Source organism: Bison bison, unplaced genomic scaffold, assembly GCF_000754665.1.
Source record: "Bison bison bison isolate TAMUID 2011002044 unplaced genomic scaffold, Bison_UMD1.0 scf7180017864251, whole genome shotgun sequence".
Classification (NCBI taxonomy): domain Eukaryota; kingdom Metazoa; phylum Chordata; class Mammalia; order Artiodactyla; family Bovidae; genus Bison; species Bison bison.
The window spans coordinates 985,144-1,004,284 of NW_011494823.1; the positions used below are offsets into that span (position 1 = coordinate 985,144).

The following is a 19,141-nucleotide window of genomic DNA, read 5'->3' on the forward strand; positions in this document are numbered from 1 at the left end:
GAGGGAGAAGGGTTCAGGATGGGGAACACATGTATACCTGTGGCGGATTCATTTTGATATATGGCAAAACCAATACAATATTGTAAAGTTAAAAAAAATAATAAAAAAATAATAAAAACATAAAAAAAAAACTATGCCCATAAATTTGATAACTTAGAAGAAACAGATCAACTCCATGAAAGACAATCTACCATAACTCACACTAGGAGAAATAGAAAATCCACACAGGTCTACACACACGCACACACACCTCACAGTAGGAGAAATAGTATGTATATATACACACACATATATGTATATATGTATGTCTATTCAGATTATCTATTTCTCCCAGTGTGAGTTTTGGTAGTTATGGTAGATTTTATATATATATATATATATAATTTCTTATATATAAGAAATTAAATCAATAATTAATAACCTTCAAAAACGTAAAGCACCAATCCTGATGGTTTTACTGATGGATTTTACCAAACATTTAAATAAGACATAATACCATTTTTTGAAAATCTCTCCCAAAAGTTCCAGAAGAACTTCCTAACTCATTCTATGAGGCCAGCATCATCCTCACATCAAAATCAAAGACATCACTAGAAAGGAAAATTACAAACCAATATTTCTCATAAACATAGGTGCAAAATCCCCAACAAAATATTGGCAAATCAAATCATCTATATATATAAAGAATTATACCATGGCCAAATGAACTATATTCCAAGTATATAAGACAAAGGTTCAGCTTTCAATAATCAATTAATGGATTCACCACATCAACCAGGCTAAAGAAAAAAACCACATAACCATATCAATAGGTACTGAAAAAGCATGCAACAAAATTCAACTAGAAGTAAAGAAGAACTTCATCAATTTAGTAAAGAATACTTGCCAAGAAACCTACTAATATTTGCCAAAATATTTAATGGTGAGAAGCCAGATGCTTTCCTCCTATGCTGGAGAACAACACAAGGATGTTCCCCACTTTCACCACTGCATGTACTGAAAGTCCTAGCTAAGCAATAAGGGAAGAAAAGGAAATAAAAGATATATATACTGGGAAAGAAGAAATGAAATCATCTTTGTTTACAGACGGTATGACTGTCTATGCAGAAGATTCCAAAGAATCAACAACAACAACAAAAAAGAAACCAAAAAACCAATCTAAAACCTCCTAGAACTAATAGGTGATTATTAAGAGCAAGGTTGCATGACACAGTTTTAATACACAAAAGTCAACTGCTTTCTTACATAACAACAAAGGATAATGGGAATTTGAAATTAAAAACACAGCATCGATTATATTAGCGTGAAAGTATAAAATACTTAGGTATAAATCTAACAAATTATGTAGAAGAGCTACAAGAAGGCAACTACAAAAATCCAAAGAAAGTAGTCAAAGGAGACACCGCCCAAAATGGAGAATATCCATGTTCATGGAGAGGAAGATACTAGTAAGATATATCAATTTTTCCCAACTTGATCTACAGATTTAGCAACATTCCAGCAAATTATTTTGTGGATATCAACAAACCGATTATAAAGTTTAAAGAGAAAAGCAAAAAACCCAGAGTCACCAACAAAAGTACAAAGTAGGAAGACTGACACTGCTGCTGCTGCATTGCTTCAGTCGTGTCCGACTCAGTGCGACCCCATAGACGGCAGCCCACCAAGCTCCACTGTCCCTGGGATTCTCCAGGCACAAACACTGGAGTGGGTTGCCATTTCCTTCTCCAATGCGTGAAAGTGAAAAGTGAAAGGGAAGTCGCTCAGTCGCGACCCCATGGACTGCAGCCCACCAGGCTCCTCCATCCATGGGCATCTTCTGTCAAGACTTACTATAAAGCTACAGTAATGAAAACAGTTGGGTATGGGCAAAAGAAGAGACAGACAAATCAACAGAACAGAATACAGAGCCCAGAAATATGGTCCCCAACTAATCTTTGAGAAAGGAATAAAAACAATTCAATGGAGAAAGGGTAGCCTTTTCACCAAAGGGTGCTGGAACCACTGGACACTCACATACAAATGAACAAAAACAAAATAAAGAATAGATACAGATTTATACGTCTCACAAAAATTAACTCAAAATCAATCACATATCTAAATGTGAAATAAAAGTTACTACAACTACACAACTTTTAAAGGATAACAGTGGAGAAAATCCAGGTAGCCTTAGGCTCGGAGATGATTTTCTACTGCTGCTGCTGCTGCTAAGTCGCTTCAGTCGTGTCCGACTCTGTGTAACCCCATAGATGGCAGCCCACCAGGCTCCCCCGTCCCTGGGATTCTCCAGGCAAGAACACTGGAGTGGGTTGCCATTTCCTTCTCCGATGCATGAAAGTGAAAAGTGAAAGTGAAGTCGCGCAGTCGTGTACGACTCTTCGCGACCCCATGGACTGCAGCCTACCAGGCTCCTCCATCCATGGGATTTTGTGCAAAGAACTCTAAAAACTCAACAACAGAAAAATAAACAACCAAATTAAAAAATAGGCAAACAATCTGAACTGTAACCTCATCAAAGAAGATGTAGGGCATATAAAAAGCATAATAAAGTAAATAAGGATATGAAAAGATTCTCACTATAATAAGTCATCAGGGAACTGTAACTCAAACAACAATTAGATACCACTACACAACTATTGGGGCTTCCCTGGTGGCTCAAGACGGTAAAGCGTCTGCCTGCAATGCAGGAGACCTGGGTTCGATCCCTGGGTTGGGAAGATCCCCTGGAGGAGGAAATGGCAACCCACTCCAGTATTCTTGCCTGGAGAATTCCATGGACAGAGGAGCCTGATAGGCTACAGTCCATGGGATCGCAAAGAGTCGGACACGACTGAGCGACTTCACTTCACTTCACCTCACACGACTATTAAAATGGTTTAAATTGCACATACTCACAATACTAAATGTTTGCAAGGATGTGGAGCAACAGGAACTTTCACTCATGGTTGATTGATGGCAATGCAAAACGGTATAGCCATTTTAGAAGACGGTCTGGCAGTTCCTCACAAAATTAAACATAGGTTTACTAAATGATCTAAAAACTGTGTTCCTAGATATTAACCCGGATGAGCTGAAAACTTGTGTTCACACAGACCTAAACATAAATGTCTACAACAGTTTTATTCAAAACTGCTAAAACTTGGAAGCAACCAAAATATACCTCAAAAGGTTAAAAGATAAACTGTGGCATATCCAATAACAATGGAGCATTATTCAGCAAAAAGAAAAAAGAAAGAAATGAGCTATGAAAAGCTATGAGAAGACATGGAGGAACCTTAAATGAATAGAGCTAAGTTCAACATTCAGAAAACGAAGATCATGGCATCTGGTCCCATCACTTCATGGGAAATAGATGGGGAAACAGTGGAAAAGTGTCAGACTTTACTTTTTGGGCTCCAAAATCACTGCAGATGGTGACTGCAGCCATGAAATTAAAAGACGCTTACTCCTTGGAAGAAAAGTTATGACCAACCTAGATAGCATATTGAAAAAGAGAGATATTACTTTGCCAACAAAGGTCCATCTAGTCAAGGCTATGGTTTTTCCAGTGGTCATGTATGGATGTGAGAGTTGGACTGTGAAGAAAGCTGAGTGCCGAAGAATTGATGCTTTTGAACTGTGGTGTTGGAGAAGACTCTTGAGAGTCCCTTGGACTGCAAGGTGATCCAACCAGTACATCCTAAAGGAGATCAGTCCTGGGATTTCTTTGGAAGGAATGATGCTGAAGGTGAAACTCCAATATTTTGGCCATCTCATGCGAAGAGTTGACTCATTGGAAAAGACCCTGATGCTGGGAGGGATTGGGGGTAGGAGGAGAAGGGGATGACAGAGGATGAGATGGCTGGATGCCATCACCGACTCAATGGACACGAGTTTGAGTGAACTCCTGGAGTTGGTGATGGACAGACAGGCCTGGCCTGCCGTGATTCATGGGGTCACAAAGAGTCTGACAGGACTGAGAGACTGAACTGAACTGAAATGAAGTAAAAGAAACCAATCTGAAAAAGCTACATCTTATATCATCCCAACTATGTTACATTCCTATGTTACATTGTTACACTGAGTGCTGCACTCAATACGCCATAAAATTTGGAAAACTCAGCAGTGGCCATAAAACTGGAAAAGGTCAGTTTTCATTCCAATCCCAAAGAAAGGCAATGCCAAAGAATGTTCAAACTACTGCATAATTGCACTCATCTCACATACTAGCAAGGTAATGCTCAAAATTCTCCAAGCCAGGCTTCAACAGTACATGAACCAAGAACTTCCAGATGTTCCAGATGGATTTAGAAAAGGCAGAAAAACCAGAGATCAAATTGCCATCCATTAGATCATAGAAAAAGCAAGAGAATTCCAGAAAAACATCTGCTTCTGCTTTACTGAGTACACCAAAGCCTTTGCCTATGTGGACCACAACAAACTGTGGAAAATTCTTCAAGAGATGGAACACCAGACCATCTTACCTGCCTCCTGAGAAATCTGTACGCAGGTCAAAAAGCAACAGTTAGAACCGGACATTGAACAACAGACTGGTCCCAAATTGGGAATGGAGTACATCAAAGATGTATATTGTCACCCTGTTTATTTAACTTATATGCAGAGTACATCATGCAAAAAGCTGGGCTGGATGAAGCACAAGCTGGAATCAAGATTTCCGGGAGAAATATCAATCACCTCAGATATTCAGATGACACTACCTTTATTGCAGAAAGCAAAGAAGAACTAAAGAGGCTCTTGATGAAAATGAAAGAGTGAAAAAGTTGACTTAAAACTCAACATTCAAAAAATGAAGATTATGGCATCCAGTCCCATCACTTCATGGCAAACAGATGGGGAAACAATGGAAACAGTGACAGACTTTATTTTCTTGGGCTCCAAAATCACTGCAGATGGTGACTACAGCCATGAAACTAAAAGACACTTGCTCCTTGGAAGAAAAGTTATGACAAACCTAGACAGCATATTAAAAAGCAGAGAAATTACTTTGCCAACAAAAGTCTGTCTAGTCAAGGCTATGGTTTTTTCAGTAGTCATGTATGGATGTGAGAGTTTGACTATAAAGAAAGCTGAGCACTGAAGAACTGATGCTTTTGAACTGGGGTGCTGGAGAAGACTCTTGAGGGTCCCTTGGACTGCAAGGAGATCTGATCAGTCAGTCTTAAAGGAACTCAGTCCTGAATATTCATTGGAAGGACTGTTATACTGAAGCTGAAACTCCAATACTTTGGCCACGTGATCCAAAGAACTGACTCACTGGAAAATGATACTGGGAAAGATGGAAGGCAGGAGGAGAAGTGGACGACAGAGGATAAGATGGTTGGATGGCATCACTGACTTGATGGACATGAGTTTGAGCAAGCTCCAGGACTTGGTCGTGGACAGGGAAGCCTGGCGTGCTGCAGTCCACTGGATCAGAGTCGGACACGACTGAACAACTGAACTGAACTGATGTTACATTCTGAAAAAACGCAAAACTGTGGAAACCTGCAGTTGCCAGGTGTTATGAGGGAAGGAGAAAAGGATAAACAGGTGAACTGTGGGAGATTTTTAGGCCGGTGAAGCGATTTTGTATGACACTGTAAAGGTGAAAACGTTATGCATTTGTCAAAACTCAGGATTATACAATAGAGTGAATCCTATTGATTCAACAACAGTAACAAATGTGCCACTCTAACACAGATGTTAACAACAAAAGAAATGGGAGGGGCAGCTTTCGGTACGTTCTGCACCATTTTTCTGTAAATATAAAACTACTCTAAAACACAAAATTCATTTTTTAAAAAAGTGATAGAACTGCACTTCAAAAAACTCAATTTTACTGAATCTTCATTTCATAAAACAAATCCCAGATACATTCTACCAAAGAATCAATTAAGTCTGCTAAATTAAGTTTGCTTATTTATCTTTCCATAAAATATTTCCTTTTTAAACCTATAAAATCATGCTTTAAACTTAACTCTGCCTCCCTTTTAATTCAAATATCCTGCCAGAATTTGCTTTCAGATAAAATCTGAAATCCTACCCCCACAATGAACATATATCTGCCTGCACATGTTTGCATTCACACACTATCACCGCACTATGAATGTATGTGCCCTTCTCTCTTAAGTCTTTATCCAGTGTCAAGAATATGGTTTTCATGGTTTTCTATAACAAAATTCTTAACTAAACGGTCCTTTTCCCAAGTCATATACTAGGTAAAATTTTAATGGGGAGAAGATACAAAATTAATTCAGTAAACTGAATAGGTTACTGACCCCTGGGATGAGCTGGTGGAAAACTTTTAAAAGAAAAAACTCAGCATCTCCATTTGATTCCAAGACAATGAGAAAGCGCGGGTACTCAGTGAGATGAGTACTGGTATGGCCTTGCTGGGGCAATGGGCATGGAAAATGACTTTTGGTAATTGTGTGGAAACTACAGCTATCGTCTCTCACCCAAAATGCTTTCTTCCTCATCTCTGAAATACTGATTCTAAACAGATGGTATGATCATCTCTTAAAGACATTCAAGCCAAGAAAACAAGCAGTAAAGCTTATTTCCAATCATTATTATTACATTTGACTGGAAAATTTTATGAAATACAAGACATTTCTAGGCAATTTTTTTTCTGAACAAATCATAATATTTACGAAGGGCCTACTACGTTTTTTTAGATAAATGAGAAGTGGTTTCTGCTTTCTAAGGGTTTGGGTCTAAGTGGAGACCAAAGCCATTTTGCCAACTCCCTGTAAAAACAAAAGCCAAAACCCACTGAGGACACTTATGAAAGAAAGAGGAATCAAGAAACAATCTGGGTGTCTTTGGTAATCCAGTGGAGAGATCAGTGTTTTCATATCACTGAGGGAAAAACTATATAAATTCTTAGGAACAATCATTTTCTCTAAAGAGTGCTCATTTTCCTTAACCTGAATTTTTCTACAAAATATGTAAACTAGATTCTACCTATGTAGAGGAACAAACTAGAAAAGAAAAACAACTCTTCGGAGAACACAAGGATACGCATAGGTAGGACAGTTAATCTGCTCTTACTGCAGGGTACATGCTCAAACTGGGTTATGTTTATTAGAATCAAAGAACTAAGGGTACACGTTGGTCTAAATACTAAACTAATAGAGGAAGGCATGTGAATGGTATGTTTGTGTCATAGTCCATGTGCAAAAACTGGCCCATTTACAGAAATATATCAAGTCATTCAAAACCAGGATTGTTGGCTCTCATTTCTGATGAATAAACAAACCCCACCCAAGTGGAATATGAGTCTGCTTCCTTTCAAATGAACCAAAGCACTAAAAGATCTTAATGTTCCATAAGTATCTTCTAACGGGTTTCTGTGTTCTACTTACTTGTTAACTCTAAGCACAGAAGTCATAAGTGTATTTCTACTACATCATTTTTAATTGGATATTAGTGTTTTTATACAACACTGTAATCTGAAAATCACAGATATATCCATCTATTTGTAAGCACACACACTCCTTTTTATGCATCATTATAAAGATATTGATGGGCAATGTTAAAGATTCATTTCAGAATGACAGACCAATCTGTAAATGACACATTAGACAATTTTCTTCTCGTAGATTACACTGGAGCCAAAAAGGCTTAGGCAAAAGTTATCAAAGCAGGGTCCAAGAAACATGAGGGTTCCTAAAAGACCATTTCAGAGTCTGTGAGATAAAAAATATTTTCATAATACTACTAAGCTGCTATCTCCCTTTTTCACTCTCATTTTCTCATAATTGTATAGTTGAGTTTTCCAGAGTAAGATCTGTGATATCACAACAGACTGACTGCAGAAGTAAATGTGCAGATTCAGCTGTCTTTTGTTAACCCACACATTATGAATAGATATACTCTAAATTCTTTGAGATCTCTAAAATTTTTAGAGTATAAAGGGGACTTGAGTGATTTAGGGCATTATTCACCTGTATTAGTTTTCCCACCAAAAGTGGAAACAGTTAACAACCTGAAAAAAAGTTTTAGATCTATGGCAGTTGTCCTGTAAGTTAACAAATTTGCTTCAAAATGTCATTTACAGGTTATTTCTATTGTACCTATCCCTACTTAACCACTAAGAAGTGTAAAATTTTCCTTAGAAAATATTTAATCCAACCCATTAATCTCATAGACTCAGTAGCAATACCAGGCCTAGAACTCAGGTCCAGCTAAGAAGATAAAGTGAAGTGAGTGAAAGTCACTCAGTCGTACCCAACTCTTTGCAACCCCATGGATTATACAGTCCGTAGAATTCTCCAGGCCAGAATTCTAGAGTGGGAAGCTGTTCCCTTCTCCAGGGGATCTTCCCAACCCAGGAATTGAACCGGGATCTCCTGCATTTCAGGCAGATTCTTTACCAGCTGAGCTACCAGGGAAGACCAAGGAGATAAAGCAAATATATACATAATAATAAAACATAAGGAGTTCTGCTTTTGATATAAGAGAATAACAAAGTTTAACAAAATATAAGTTTGACCTAACAAACTGGTCCTCCTGCAAGTAACTGCTATAGATGCTAGGTAAAATGCAAAAAGCTACTATTCGAGGGTTCTAAAGATTGATCAGTGGCAGGCAGATTTGGGGATAAACTCAGAACCTGGTGACACTCGGGATAAATGCCCTCTTTCTGTTACTTTGCTTGGAGAGTGAAACACCAACAGAAAGACAATTATCATTCTGTCAAGAGGAACGAGAGAAAAGAAATTAGGCAATCCAGGTCACCAGAATGGAGGAATCTGGAGAATGGGACACCCCTAATTCTGTGTAAATTCAATCTGAGGAGTTCCCTGGTGGTAGAGTGGATAAGTGGAGAAGGCAATGGCACCCCACTCCAGTACTCTTGCCTGGAAAATCCCATAGATGGAGGAGCCTGGTGGGCTTCAGTCCATGGGGTCGCTAAGAGTCGGACACGACTGAGCAGCTTCACTTTCACTTTTCACTTTCCTGCATTGGAGAAGGAAATGGCAACCCACTCCAGTATTCTTGCCTGGAGAATCCCAGGGACGGGGGAGCCTGGTGGGCTGACCTCTATGGGGTCGCACAGAGTCAGACACGACTGAAGCGACTTAGCAGCAGCAGAGTGGATAAGAATCTGCCTGCCAATGCAGGGGACACAGGTTCAACCCTCATCTGGGAAGATCCCATATGCCACATGCAGGGCAAGTAAAGCTCATGAGCCACAGCTACAGAAGCCCACATACTCTAGGGCCTGGGAGCCCCAACTATTGAGCCCGTGTGCTGCAACAACTGAAGCATGTCCAATGCTCTACAACAAGAGAAGCCATCACAATGTGAAACCCGTGCACTGCAACGAAGGAGCCCCCACTCACAGCAACTAGAGAAAGCCCAAGCACAGCAACAAAGACCCAGCACAACCAAAAATAAACTTAAAATTTTTTTAAATTCAATCTGAATCCTAAATCATATAGGCATGAGACAACAGACAGCGGCTGTGCCTAAGGATGAGAGTACTGAACTGAAATGTAAGGCAATGTCCACTGCAGGCATGACAGTTTGAGCCTAACCAAGTTAACTACCTACTAAAATGAAAACTAAAATGAAAACATTAATATCTGAAGCAAAGCAACCAAATCCAGAGATTCCACAAAACTACATCCACAATGTCCAGGGTGTACAATACTACCCAATACACAAAAAGCCAGGAAAACGTGACTCATTCTCTTGGGAAAAGACTATCCACACATGCCAACTCTGAGATGACCCAGATGTTAAAGTTATCAGACACAGACCATAAAGTCACTCTTACAAATGCACTGTGCTTAGTTGCTCAGTCGTGTCTGACTCTTTGTGACCCTATGGAGCACAGCCCACCAGGTTCCTCTGTCCATGGGGTTTCTCCAGGCAAGAATACTGGAGTGGGATGCCATGCCCTCCTCCAAGGAATCTTTCCCACCCAAGGACTGAACCCAGATCTCTGGCATTGCAGGCAGATTCTTTACCCCTGAGCCACCTGGGAAGCCCACTATTATAAACATGCTAAGTGGAAAAAAAGTTAAATATTAGGTTGGTGTAAAGGTAATTACGGTTTTGGATCCTGAATTTTATATCATTGTAACTAGGCTCAAACACATCTTTCTCAAACAAAATAGGAACCATTACCATCAACACGTTTTTGCCAATGAGAAATAAGTTTGTTTTTCCTGTAGTATAAAGTATAAAAAGCCTTGCTTCAGGATTCAGTTAACTCCTGGAAAGCATTTTCTGCATTCTGTTGGTTATACAAGCATTTTCCCTACAAAATGTTGTTGAGATGCTTGAAGAAGTGGTAGTCAGTTGGCTAAAGCACAAGTGAATATGGCACATGACGTAAAACTTCACAGCCCGATTCATTCAACTTTTGAAGTGTTGGTTGTGCAATGTGGGGTCAGGCATTGTCTCAGAGAAGAACTGGACTCTTTCTGTTGATCAGTGCCGGCTGCAGGCATTGCAGTTTTCAGTGCATCGCACTGATTTGCTGAACATACTTCTCAGATATAACAGTTTCATTGGGATTCAGAAAGCTGCAGTGGATCACAGAGGCAGCAGACCACCAAACAGTGACCATGACCCTTTTATTGGTGCAAGTTTGGCTTTGGGGAGGCTTTAGAGCTTTTTCTTTGTCCAACCACAGAGCTAGTCATTGCTGGTTGTCCCATAAAATCCATTTTTTGTCACATATCACAATTTGATCAAGAAACAGTTCATTGTTGCATAGAATAAGAGATGACACTTCAAAATGACAATTTTTTGATTTGTGGTCAGCTCAAGAAGCACCCACTTATCAAGCTTTTTCACCTTTCCAATTTGCTTCAAATGTCAAATAACCACAGGATGGTCAACGTTGAGTTCTTGGGCAACTACTTGTGTAGCTGTAAGAGGACCAGTTTCAGTGATCCTCTCAGTTGGTCACTGTCAACTTCTGATGGCCGATCACTGCACTCCCCATCGTCAAAGCTCTCATCTCCTGTGCAAAACTTCTTGAACCACCACTTCACTGTATGTTGGTTAGCAGTTTCTGGGCCAAATGCGCTGTTGATGTTGTAAGTTGTCTCCACTGCTTTCTGACCCATTTTGAACTCAAATAGGAAAATTGCTCAATTTTGCTTTTTGTCTAACATCATTTGCAAAGTCTAAAATCCATATAAAATAAACAACAAGTAATAACTCACTAGCAAAAAACATAAAGCAAGACATTCACATTAAAATGATGTATAACATAACAACATTTAAGAATGTGTATCAATAGCAAATGGCAAATTTCAACAATGCAAAACTGTAATTACTTTTGCACCAACCTAATATTTTCATACTAAGTAAAAAGACATGAAATCTTGGCAGAGTGAAAATGTTAAAAATCCAGGCGAATTCTGCTACTAGTCAAGATGTAGTAGGCAAAAGGAACACTGCCTAACTAATTTTACCAGGCTACCATAATCCTAATACCATTCTAACAAAGTAATTCAAAACACTGCATCCCAATATCCTTAAGGACTGTAGGCACAAAAACTCTGAAATTATTACCAGATCAAATCTAGAAAGGTAAAAAAAAATTACACAGTATATTGTAACCATTGGTTTATTCCAGAAATGCAATGTTAGTTAAACACTTGAAATTAAATCAGTGCAGTTCACAGAATCAAGAAGAAAATGTCATGATCATTTATTTCAATAGATGTAGAAAAAGCATTTGATAAAATTCAACATCCATTCATGACAAAAATTCAGAAATTAGGAATAAGAGGGAACTTCTGAAAACCAATAAAAGGCATTGCTAACCTTATACTTAATGAAGAAAGCATGAATCATTTTCCCTTATGATTAGAAAAAAGTAAAGGATTTCCATTTGTATCACTTTTATTCAACACTGTACTGTATGTCCTGCTGCTGCTGCTGCTAAGTCGCTTCAGTCGTGTCCGACTCTGTGAGACCCCATAGATGGCAGCCCACCAGGCTCCCCCATCCATGGGATTCTCCAGGCAAGAACGCTGGAGTGGGTTGCCATTTCCTTCTCCAATGCAGGAAAGTGAAAAGTGAAAGTGAAGTCGCTCAGTCGTGTCCGACTCTTCACGACCCCATGGACTACAGCCTACCAGGCTCCTTCGTCCATGGGATTTTCCAGGCAAGAGTACTGGAGTGCCACTGCCTTCTCCACTGTATGTTCAAGTTATTGAAATAAGGCAGAAAATTTAAGTGCATAAAGTAATCCAAGTTTGCAGATATGATTGTTTATATAGAAAATCCTAAGAAAGCTACAAAATAACTGCTGCTGCTGCTAAGTCGCTTCAGTCGTGTCTGACTCTGTGCAACTCCATGGACAAAATAACTACTAAATTTTAAAAGTTAGTAAGATTGAAAGATGCAAAGTAACTAACTTAAACTGAATTGTATTCTTATATATTTGCAGTAAACAAATGAGAAACAAAATTTCAAAACAATTCCCCTTACAATAATGTCAAAAACAAATAAAAAGCTTCCCATAAAATACTTAGAAAAAACATAAATAAAAGATGCCCAGAATCTGTGCAGTGCAAGCTGCAGAATATTATTGAGAAAATTAAAGAAAAAATCAAAATAAAAGAGATATATGCCATGTTCATGGATTGGAGAACTTGATATTGTTAAGATTGCAATTCTCTACAAATTGATCCACAAATACTGAACAAATTTCCAGTAGGCTTTTTCTTTTTTTGGTAGAAAGTGTAAGTTGATTCTCAAATTCACTTGTAAATACAAAAAACCTAGAAAACCCACGGGAATTATTCAGTAAGAACCACGTTGGAGAACTTACTTCATCTGGTTTTAAGATGACAAAGATATAATAATATAATAGTAAGGGAGTTTGGTATTGGTAAAGGGCAGACATATAGATCAATGGATCAAAATAGAGAATCCAGAAATAAATGCACTCATCTATGGTCAATTGATTTAAGACAAACTTTCAATTAAATTACACGGGGAAAGGAAAGACTGGTCAAGAAACAATGCTAAATCAACCAGACATTCATACAGAAAACGTTACCTCACTTAATTCACTAAAAAAAAAAACTTAAGATGGATCATAGATCTAAATGTAAGCCCAAAACTGTAAAATTTCTAGAAGAAAACACCAAAGAAAATTTATATGACTTGGGGTTAGGCAGAGATTTCCTAGAAAGAACACAAAAAGCCCTAAACATAAAAATTTTTTAAATGTACTAGATTTCATCAAACTTTAAAACTTTTGCTCTTTAAAGCATCATTAAGAACACAAAAAGGCAAGCCACAAACTTGAAGAAAATATTCCCAACATACCTATCAGATAAAGGATGTGTATCCAAAAACACACACAAATACACATGCCCACATGGTCTTTAACCACAACATATGAAGACAAAAACCTATTTAAAAATGAGGGGAAAAATATGACCTCCTTACAAAGCATACAAGGACTAAAAAAGTAAGCAAATAAATTGTACTAATGGTTTCTCACTATCAGAAAAAGATACTACAATAAACACAATGAAGGGAAAGACCAGAATAAACTCTGTGGAGTTTGAATATATTGGTATGAACTCATGTTAATTTTAATACACAGAGAGACAGATATTTGTGTATACCAGTTCTGTCCACTGAGAGGGCCTAGAAGCAGTTACAACTCAACTGCAATGGCACACTTGTGCCCAGATCTTGTTTCTAAATATCATTATTCAGTGAAAGGAACAGGACTCCTAGGAGAAATGGCTGAGTCTAGGGCTGAGACCGGGATCACATAGTGCGAGAAATTAAGAATCTGTTGTAAAAAGCAAAAAAACATAAAAGAAGAGATGAGGGCAAAAAGACACAGAAGCCAACTTGAGAGAACTCTCAATGCCACAGCTGAAACAAGAAAACAAATAACAATGTATGAGATTGCAAGCTAAAGTATAAAATATATAGATAAAATCCATGCTGATGATTAAATGATCGAATAAATAAATAAATGAGTAGGGGAAGAAGGGACCAATCTTCCTCACAAAGAATTCCAAATAATGTGTTAAGACTGTCTCCCCTCCAGGAGGTGGAGCTGAAGTCCCCTCTTCCTGAGTGGAGGCCAGGTTGAGCATCTTGCTTTCCAAACACTGAGTACAGAAAGAGAACTTTAGAGTGCGTAAATGTAGGAGACATTACCTTTAACCAAGGGATCAAGGTTACTATTAGCAGTGATTAGTCATGATTTAAAAGTAGGAAAGAACGAAAAATTGTCAAAGATCAGAGAAGCCTAGGATGTCATGATGACTAAATAAATGTGGTGTCCTGGACTGGATATTGGAACAAAAAAAAAAAGACATTAGAACCGAGTTTAATTGCAACAAAACATCAGGCAAACCCCAATCAAGGGATATTATATAAAACAGCTGACCAAGTAATCCTTAAAACTGTCAAGCTCATACAAAAATCAGTCTGAAGAATTTTCACAACTAAAGAGTCTAACAAAGCATAACTACTAAAAGCAATATGGTTTTCTGGATGGGATTCTGGAACAGAAAAGGTATATTAAGGTAAAAATTAAGGAAATCTGGAAGGAAAAGCAATTTGACAAAACCCAAAACATTTAAGCAAAAGAAAACAAAATGATAACAGCAGAAATTTCTTAAAAAACATAATTACATGCCACCAAAATTATGTTGGACATTGATGACAAGATGCCAAAGTTCAGGAAGTATGAACCTAATTTCTTCTAACAGTTAATTACATCTGATCTTAGAAGGTAATCTAATTTCTTTCTACATCAAATATGCCTTCTGACTGTATTTATACTTAGACTAAAATTAATCCTTATACATTGAAAATGATTGGGTTGAAGAATAAGGACCTTGGGCCAATTTGAAAAGGGAATGAAGGAAAAAAGGTAATAGTAACAGCTTCTAATTTATTACACATAAATCTCACAGTAGGTAACAAACAAATATTACTTCTTGAAAAAAAGGCAAGAAAACCAAAATTTCTGACTCTGTCTCATGATCATAGGAAAGTTGCTTACTTTCTTTAGGTCTCATTTTTCTGTTCCTTAAAAAGATATTATACTAGATTTATTCTTAAATTCAAAAAATATTTACTGAGCAGACCTACTGTGTCCACCACTACACTGGAAAATACAGCCATGAAGAGGAAAAAAAAGACAGAACTCCCTCTCCTCATAGAGTTTAGAGAGACAAAATACATATGTAAAGTGTATAGCATGTTAAACGGTAATATTTTTACGGAGAAAATCAAAGAGGGAAGGGAACAGAATGTACCAGTCGGGTGTGGTTTTCAGTGAGGTTATAAAGGAACGAGATTTCTTGGTTCACTTTCAGTTCACAAATCCCATGATTTTGTTCTCTGTTGACTAGGCTGCATAAAAACACACAGTGAACCTCTGAACCTGAGCTCTTTAAACTCCTACATTCTATCATCTTGCTCTGCATGTCACCACTTATATTTTAGAAAAATAGGATTAAACGTACATTTTTCCATACTGAGACAAAGCATATGCTGTCACTTAATGAAATAAGTAATTTCCCAGTCTTGCCTTGGGAGAGGAAAATAAGAAAAAACCTAGCAGTTTCTCATCAGACAAAGGCTCTAAAAATGTGGTATTTTTGTACACTATAGAAAGGATCAAAATTAGCTATTTTTTCCTCTTCCTCCAATATATTTGTGGCCTGGAGTTTGGCCCTTTTGGGGGCCTGAGTTACAGGAGGAGGTTTAACAGCTTCTCCAAAGTGGAAGATTTTCCACAGGCAAGAAAAGTCATATGAATAACAAGTATTATTACAATAGTTATTGCAGCTACCACATTTTGCATGCCAGCCATGTACAGGCACAGAACTAGCCATTTTTTATATTAGGTTTAGGTTGAGTTACATGACACTGCCATTTATAGGTCAAAATCATCAGTTTTATATAGATTAAATACTTTATCATCCATTAATTTTGAATTCCAAGACAGAAAATCTGTGTAGGTTAATTGCTTTTCTAGAGTTAATCCCCTGAATAATTATGTCAGGCAAATCTTACAGGTAATGGAACTTTTGTTTGGGGACATAAAGAGCTTTTGCCAAATTGGTAGTGCTGTGAATGACAGCTGGAATATACTGCCTATTCACATTACTGAGTTTGTGCAAACAAATACTTAAAAGGTTTTTCCTTCAGACTTAATTTGAGGATTTTAGTTTTATTTTAAGTACCATTACCCATAGCATGGGCTTCCCAGGTGGTGTCAGTGGTAAAGAACCTGCCTGCCAAAGCAGGAGACATAAGAGACGCGGGTTCAATCCAGGGGTCGGGAAGATCCCCTGGAGGAGGGCACAGCAACCCACGCCAGTATTCTGGCATGGATATTCCGTGGACAGAGGAACCTGACGGGCTACAGTCCATAGTGTTGCAAAGAGTGGGACACGACTAAAGCTACTTATTAGAATGCACTCACACAATCACAGCACAATTTCTTCAAAAGCTATCATTAGCCCTGTGACTTCACTTCCAGTGAAGTAACTGGTTATACTCACTATTCTACTTAAAAAGAATCTTCATTCCACTAGGAAGAGTATAAAGCAACCCCAAAATTATTCTAGTATCTTAAATCTGTCTATTTGGGTTGGAATTTCTATTCTTTGAAATATCTCTTTAACAGAATCTTTCCTGAAAAAGAACACTGTCCATAAACACACTGTCCATAAACTAATTTACTAAATTCAATCCAAATAATTAAAAAAATTTTTAAAGCAGATTGGTCTATTTCTTTTTCTTCTGGCAGCTATTTTTCATTTATTATATAATTTGTGTCTGTACAGTTTGAGTTCATATTTATGAGACATTACTAAAATAGCTTTTGATTATCTTCTAAGTAACTGTATGTAATCTAAAGTTTCAATTAGCACAAAAAGGCACTTTGTATCTTACACCATTAGCAGATGTGAAAGTTGATTTCTAACATTTAAATACTAACAAAAGTCTCAGTGAAACATTAAGGGGGGAAAAAAAGAAAAAACTACCTGAAGGTTTTGGAGGAGTGGAGAAAGAGAGAAATTAATACAAGAAGAATATAATGATCACACTTAGAAATCAAGGAATTTAAAGATGTTAATATATAAAAACCTACCAGCCCATTGCTTGTAGATGTGAGTCTTAGTTTTTCTTCAATTTCCTTTCCAATTTTCTGAACAGTTACCTGAGTCTGTTTAATTGCACACTGGGCTCTATGAAGCCTAGAAATAAAAGTTGCAGAAAAATTTAAGTGAGTTAACTATAAACTCAACCCAGAGCCACAGGCACAAATGGAACAAAATGAGAACAAAGCTTCCAGGATAAACAGAATAATGAACTCAAACTGATCATTTCACAATTCTCTAGCATATTTACAACAGGGAAATAACAGGGGTTACAGTATGTTCTAAAAACACCCTTTCTATGCCCACCTGACTGCCTGTGACGTATTGAGAGCTAAAATGAAGAACTCACGAGAATCTGAGAGACCTCAGAAAATAATCTGATTGAATCCTATCACTTTAAAGATAGGAAACTTGAGGCCCAGAGATATAACTGCATTAGTAAAGGCACTAAAAAAAATCACTGCTATGAAGGCTATTACTTATGGGTATCCAGAAAGAAAAAAAAAAAAAAATTAACGATAATTCCAAGAAGACTGAATTAAAGCAGCAGACCTTTTGAAACAAGGAGCACTGAAAAATTAAGAGCTATTTTTTTTTGTTGTTTTAATTATGGGTTTGTGCTTTTCTTGGTATCTGTCTTCAAATATAGTTTATATATTTTGTGTACATGTACCTATTTAAAATGTTCAACTTTTCTTAATTCACAAATGATATGATTTTCATGTAGAAAATCATTAGGAATCCACAAAACAACTACAAGAACTAATAATGTCACAGACACAAGTTCAACAAACATTCAGTTATATTTCTGTATGTGGGTCAATAATTTCACAATTACAATCAAAATCACAACAGGTTTTGTTTGTCTGTGTTTCTTTTTGTAGAAATTAAGAAGCTGATACTACTAATTATACAGAAAAACAAAGAATCTAGAAGAGATAAACCAATCTTTAAATCTGCCAGATTTCAAGATTTCCTTTTATATAAAGCTACACAATTAAACAATATGGTACTAGTATAGGATCAAGGATGGGCTTCTCTGGTGGCTCAGACAGTAAAGAATCCGCCTGCAATGGAGGAGATCCCGGTTCAGTTGCTAGATTGGGAAGATCCCCTGGAGAAGGGAACAGTTACCCACTCCAGTATTCTTGGGCTTCCCTGGTGGCTCAGTTGGTAAAGAATCTGCCTGTAGTGCAGAAGGCCTGTGTTCAACCCCTGGCTTGGAAAGATACCCTTCTCCAGGGCATCTTCCTACCCACTCCAGTATTCTGGCCTGGAGAATTCCATGGACAGAGGAGCCTGGCAGGCTACAGTCCATGGGGTCCCAAAGAATTGGACACGACTGAGCGATTTCACTATAAGGATCAAAAAATAGATCAATGGAACAGAATAAAGAGTATACAAACAGACCTATACATGTATGGTCAATTGGTTTTGGACAAAGGAACGTAGGGAGACTAATAGAAAAGGAAAACTTTGTAAACAAATGGTGCTGGAAACACTGGATAGGGAAAAAATGAATTTCATTCCCAACCTCACAGCAACACACACAAAAAATTAACTCAAGAATATCATAGTAAATATAAAAGCTAGAATCATAAAAACTGTAGAAGAAAACAAAGGAGAAACTCTTGCAACCTTGGGAAAGGCAAAGATTTCTTAGAGAAGACACAAAAGCACTAACCATAAAATTAAAAATGAATAAATTCAGTTCAGTTCAATTCAGTCACTCAGTCGTGTCCGACTCTTTGCAACCCCATGAATCGCAGCACGCCAGGCCTCCCTGTCCATCACCAACTCCCGGAGTTCACTGAGACTCACATCCATCGAGTCAGTGATGCCATCCAGCCATCTCATCCTCTGTTGTCCCCTTCTCCTCCTGCCCCCAGTCCCTCCCAGCATCAGAGTCTTTTCCAATGAGTTAACTCTTCGCATGAGGTGGCCAAAGTACTGGAGTTTCAGCTTTAGCATCATTCCTTCCAAAGAAATCCCAGGGTTGATCTCCTTCAGAATGGACTGGTTGGATCCTG

General features: G+C 37.8%; 1 protein-coding gene across 1 annotated transcript in view; it reads right to left on the bottom strand.

Annotated features, from left to right (window-relative positions):
- UVRAG (UV radiation resistance associated) overlaps positions 1 to 19,141 on the bottom strand; it is a 334,304-nt gene that overhangs the window by 169,698 nt on the left and 145,465 nt on the right. Inside the window, exon 8 of the mRNA XM_010847555.1 lies at positions 17,102 to 17,207. Within this exon, the coding sequence (XP_010845857.1) occupies positions 17,102 to 17,207 (106 nt within the window). The remainder of the gene's footprint in view (positions 1 to 17,101; positions 17,208 to 19,141) is intronic.